Source organism: Phalaenopsis equestris, unplaced genomic scaffold (assembly GCF_001263595.1).
Source record: "Phalaenopsis equestris unplaced genomic scaffold, ASM126359v1 Scaffold203151, whole genome shotgun sequence".
In the NCBI taxonomy this organism is placed as follows: domain Eukaryota; kingdom Viridiplantae; phylum Streptophyta; class Magnoliopsida; order Asparagales; family Orchidaceae; genus Phalaenopsis; species Phalaenopsis equestris.
In genome coordinates this window covers 1-5,164 of record NW_018222795.1, presented here as the reverse complement: position 1 = coordinate 5,164, position 5,164 = coordinate 1, and the positions used below count along the sequence as shown (strand labels likewise).

Below are 5,164 nucleotides of genomic sequence, written 5' to 3'. Positions count from 1 at the left end.
AATACCATCAAATACACGGGAAAAATTTGCGTACGTAACAAGTACGCAACTGCGTATATTTTAGGTGTTATAGAAAAATTATAGGGATGTTATATAGGTACAACACAGATATAACCTCTTTATAACCTCCATATAATTGAAATGTACGCAGCCCCACACTTATACGCAAAATTTTCCCCAAATGGACACCTATCCCGCAATTATCTCAGCTGCACGTAATAACTGCAAGTAAATTTTGTTTTATTCAAATGAAATATATTTTTATGTGTCCAGCCTATCACTTTAAATCTTCCAAACATATTTGTTTTTCAATGAAAATCCAAAACTAAAAAACAAAGAAAATGATGAATCTTTTATTGAAAGAAAAGCATTCGTCATCACATAAAGGCGACAAGCATCAAACAAGTAAACTAGAATTGCGAAAATAAAAAGATAGATGATGAAATTGACAAACAAAAAATCGGGAAAAACAGATGTACATCCTCCATTATAGCATTTTGTTAAATTATATTGGCATCATCAATGATATGAAGTTGGCAGCTCCTCATTAGATCCCTTCTCTTGGCTGATTGCTTCAGGTGGACGGCCAAGAAAGTCATCGTTATACTCTGTCTCTGCATCACACACAAATTAAATATTTCATTTAAGTATAATCTTATATGAAGAAAAAGATACAAAACTTTATTCAAATCTACTAAGCAGTGCATGCCGCTTCCAACAACCTACGCGGATTTTAGGAGAAAAAATTCATTACATATAGATGAGATACATAAATAAGTGTGGATTTCATCATAATTTGTTATATGGGGCAATAATATCAAAATATCATTCATTTCTAAGCGAAGTCTAATGCAACTCCAATAAGCCACTTTCACTTGTATACGTGGCACGCTCTGATTAGAGTCCTGATTTAAGGTGACATAGCATGCAACATTTAGTAAATTGGTAATGAGATGCCGAACTAAAATAGTCTCACCTTTTCGTTGAGTTCCCGCAGCCGGCGACTTTGGAGAACCCCCGCCACCGCCAAGAAGTGAAGTAAAAGTCTCTTTTATTTTATCTACTACGCCCGTTCCCCTTTCCTCCTCGCCGGAGGGCGCCACAGCTTGCCGCGGTACTTCCACTGTTTCATTATTTCTCCTCTGTCCAGCCTCCGTTATCAATTCCGAAAGAGTCTTTTCGTCCTCGCCTGGCGTCAGCTTCTCCGTTATATAGTCCGTAATTGAACGTCCCTTGCTCTGATTCACAACCGCTTCACCTTCACCGTCTTTGCTAGCCTCAGGCTTTACCTTAGAGATCACTGCTGTACCTGCATCGGTCACCATTTCGTACACCTTGGAAGCTGCCGACGAAACCATGCCAGTGTAGCTGTTATTTCCGCCTTTAGGAAGCTCGGCTTCTCCTCTTTCGTTTTGGGGGGAGACGGTCATGGCCTCCAAGGAACGGCAGAGCTCCGGCGCAATCTCAACCTCTTTTCCTTCAGTGAAGGCAAGAAAGAATTTGGAAAACGAATGGTAGCGTTAGCACTTTCACCCCCTCCCCTGCCTCGGCTACTAAGTGAAAAAAGTAAATGACAAACCTCGTCCCTGTTCAGTATTCGTGTTCTTTTCAGCTTCATCTTTGGGCGCAGCTGGATCCTCAACCAACTCCATGTCGGTGACCAAACCCAAGCCATCGCTAACGGCCTCAGCACCCTCTTCAGCTCTTCCGGACAATTCATTCATCCCAGATCTAGCACTAGTCGGACTCAAATGTACTACAATAGCCATGTAAATTAAGTTAAAAAAAATAGAAATTTTATATAACAATTTAATATTGTATGATGAATATGAAAATGGCAAACCTTGACTCTGTTCAATTATCTTATTTGTTTCATAATCATCATTACTCCTGGTCGCAGCTGGATCTCTAACGAAATCCTTTGAGAGCAAGCCTAGACCATCTGTAACTCCCTTAGCATCTTCTCTTCCTTCTCCCAACGTTTGATTAGCTCCAGTTCGCGCACCTGAAGTTGGACTCTCATTCGCTGCCATGGCGAAGTGAGTTGTGTTATAACAGGCCAATTTAAGGTTATGTGCACACATTGGCTCTTCCAATTTTTAAAAATAAAAACAAGGATAAAATAAATGGAAAACCTCGGGTCAGTTCACTTCTTGTGTTAGTTTCAGCTTCAGTTGAGGGCGGAGATGAATCCTGAATAAAGTCGTCGGTAATCAAAGCTAAACCATTTTTAACTCTCTCACTCGCTCCAGTTCTCGCACCAGTAGTTGGACTCTCATACACTGCCATCGCCATTTAAATTAGACTTTAGGGTTTAGACCAAAACAGGGCAACCATAAGTTATGTTCACAGTGATGCTTCACCGTTTGACTCCGAACTAAATAGGATCTGATGTATGTATGTAATATTTTTTCAATTGAAAAAATATTACATAAAGACTAGGTATGCATCAAAATTTCAATAATAGGGTCACCTGTGAAGCAGGCAAGCCCGACCGCCTTGAACGCACTGTATTGCAGTGGAATCCAATTGACATGGACCCACCATTAGCCTAGCCAACGAACGCAAATAGCATCTGAGGTCCGTATGAAATATTTTTTCAATTGGAAGAAATATTACATACAAACTTCGGATGCATCCAACGGCGAAATGTCACGTGCAGTGAGACCCATTTGACACGTGATGGCCCCACCATGCAAATTTATGAATCCTCATTTAATATTTTTGCATGTGGGTTTTATTTGCAAATTAAATTTAATTAATAATGAAAATATTAATGAAGACCTTGTTCAATTCCTATATTCTATTTACCTTCATTTCTGGGAGCTCCTGGATCCTCAACAGACTCTTCCTTGATTATACCCAAGCCATCGCTAACTCTCTCAGCACCCTCATTCTCCCCAGTTCTCACATTAGTAGCGGGACTCTCATACGCTGTAACAGCGAAGCAAATTTTGTTTAAACAGAGCAAGCTAAAGCTATATACCAAAACTTGTATATTAACAACTTCGGATAAATGGTAACCTCGACTCTGTTCAATTCCCCATTTCGTTTTAGGATCATCAGTGGGCGCGGTTAGATCCCCAACAAACTTCTCCGTTGTCAGGGGCGAGCCATCTCCAACTCCCTCTGCAGTTTCTCCTCCTCTCGAAACTTCATTCACTCCAGTAGCAGAACTCTCATTTTCTTTAATAGCCATATAAGTTCGTTAAAACAGAGAAGTAACAGATTTATCCACACTCTTATCCACACTCTTTTTTTTTTTGTTCTCTTCTCTTCAAGTTAAATTAAGAAAACGATTGCAAAGATAACGGCATACCTCGTTTTGGTTCAATTATGGGGTTTGGCAAGCTTCGACCTTGTTCAGTCGTGGTGTCCGTTTCGTTATAAGTCCTGGGCTTGGCTTGATTTTTATCGAATTGTTCCCTGATAAAACTCAAACCATCACCAGCTCCCTTCGTAGCTTCTTCTCCACCCGGTATTTCCCTCGCAGCAATTCCAGCACCAGCGGCTCCTGTCATTTACAGTCATGTCCATGTTAAGTCTGTTTAAACTGTATAAAGTGAAATATAAAATATAGGAACAGAGTACGCACCTGAGCCGCCATGGACCGCGCGGTCTTCATTAATCTCATCATCCTCCTCGAATTCCTCCTCCTCTTCATCCAAGTCGCCTTCCTGGTGGTGATCATCACCGTCACCTTCTTTGCCATGGCGGGGAGATTTCTTGCTGATGGCTTTCTTTATCTTCTTCACCTTGTCCATTACCTTCTTCAACACCGGCTTCTTCTCATGGTGATCTTCATCTTGTTCCCCCGTTCGTGGTGGGTGTTCGCCGTGGAGGTAAGTGCTGGACGGTGTAACGCTATCCATAGCTTCGAGACTAAGATTCAAGTACAGATAAAATTTTTAAATTGATGCAGGAAAGAATGGGGAGATGACGGTTATAAAGATGATAATTGTGAACGGAGAATTGATAAAAATTTTGGAATTTTGCGTTTTTAAATTTTAGCTGAAATGCCACGTGCCGGATACGTGGAGGACGGGTGTTGTAGCTCAGTGCATGTTGGCCACCTCGCAGCATAAGTGGATAAATATATTTGGGTAAATTTTATTGGTTTATTGAGCTGGACAAAACTAATAGACAGCGGTGCCGGAGCAATTTAGGCGAAAAATAATTATAGTTGGTTGATGAGGTTGCATGTTGTGTGATTTTTTTTCTCTATTTCTTGAAGGGCAATAATTTTCAAACAAAATAAACATATCCCTAATTTAATTTATAAATGTGAAACATTCCAAAGGAATACAGTTTATAGAATGGTAATGTTTATTATGATAAGTTGGTGATCATAAATTTGTATTTGATGAATTTTGATGTCATATGTTAGTTTTGTTTCTGCATCATTTAATTTTATTTTTTTTCCAGCTATTTTGTTTTAGTTGTACTTTCCTCTTCATTCATATTGTTAAAAGAAGGATCAAATGGCTTTTTTTTCCTTTTTATCAAGAATTTTTCAGGGGTGAATTTAGTTGTACTTTCCTCTTCATTCATATTGTTAAAAGAGGGATAAAATGGCTTTTTTTTTCCTTTTTATTAAGAATTTTTAAGTCAGGGGTGAATTTGCTAAATCTTCTATGATAGTTTCACACTTTGTAATTTAATTACTCTCCTAATTATGACTTTACAATATTTATTGTATATAGTTAATTTATTGTAATATGCGCATTAAAAAATGTTTGCGATAGATGAATTCTTCTTTGTCGTACTTGATGAGTGCAAGAGAATTCTTGACATCAGAGCAATGAATTATCGTCTCAGCGATATATGAGAATCCATCACATACTCCGATAGTAGTAGCGACAAGTGGAAATGATAAAAAAAAAATTACATGAAAAACCCAGAAAGGGGGAAAGTCATGGGTCCTAGCGCAGTTAAAACAATCCACTATGAATTATTGAGTACACATACATGACTTTGTCTCACAGGCAGGAGAGGACTACATAGTTCATTGAGATGCAATGCCTGTTGCATTATGTATGGGAGTGATTGTAGTTGGAGGTAGTTGCAGGAACTTTAGTACACCACCTTCGAGATGCGTCACTATGTCGGCATCAACAATGGGCAAGTTATTGTTTTAAAATATATTTAATATATATATATATAT

The 5,164-nt window shown here is 38.8% G+C and overlaps 1 protein-coding gene across 3 annotated transcripts; it reads right to left on the bottom strand.

Annotated features, from left to right (window-relative positions):
- Positions 1–401: 401 nt before the first annotated feature.
- On the bottom strand, positions 402–3,952 carry LOC110036150 (low-temperature-induced 65 kDa protein-like). 3 transcript variants are annotated; one of them, XM_020740528.1, is made up of 9 exons: positions 3,596–3,952; positions 3,320–3,514; positions 3,025–3,186; positions 2,812–2,934; positions 2,136–2,282; positions 1,844–2,026; positions 1,580–1,756; positions 977–1,477; positions 402–614 (listed from the first exon to the last, which is right to left on the bottom strand). In XM_020740528.1, the coding sequence occupies exons 1-9, from the start codon at positions 3,870–3,872 to the stop codon at positions 520–522; spliced, it is 1,860 nt and encodes a 619-aa protein (XP_020596187.1). In that variant the 5' UTR covers positions 3,873–3,952; the 3' UTR covers positions 402–519. The 3 variants fall into 3 exon arrangements, with proteins under 3 accessions (XP_020596187.1, XP_020596188.1, XP_020596189.1); XM_020740529.1 differs by having other exon boundaries at positions 3,320–3,511; XM_020740530.1 differs by having other exon boundaries at positions 3,320–3,490; positions 3,596–3,951.
- Positions 3,953–5,164: the final 1,212 nt, after the last annotated feature.

What these genes read in the sequence shown, in the direction of transcription:
- LOC110036150 (XM_020740528.1), bottom strand. Translation starts at nt 3,872, where the DNA reads ATGGATAGCGTTACACCGTCCAGCACTTACCTCCACGGCGAACACCCA. An exon ending in CGCGGTCCATGGCGGCTCAG is followed by an intron (nt 3,515 to 3,595) that starts GTGCGTACTCTG and finishes TGTAAATGACAG; the next exon opens with GAGCCGCTGGTGCTGGAATT. An exon ending in TGCGGGAACTCAACGAAAAG is followed by an intron (nt 615 to 976) that starts GTGAGACTATTT and finishes TGTGTGATGCAG; the next exon opens with AGACAGAGTATAACGATGAC.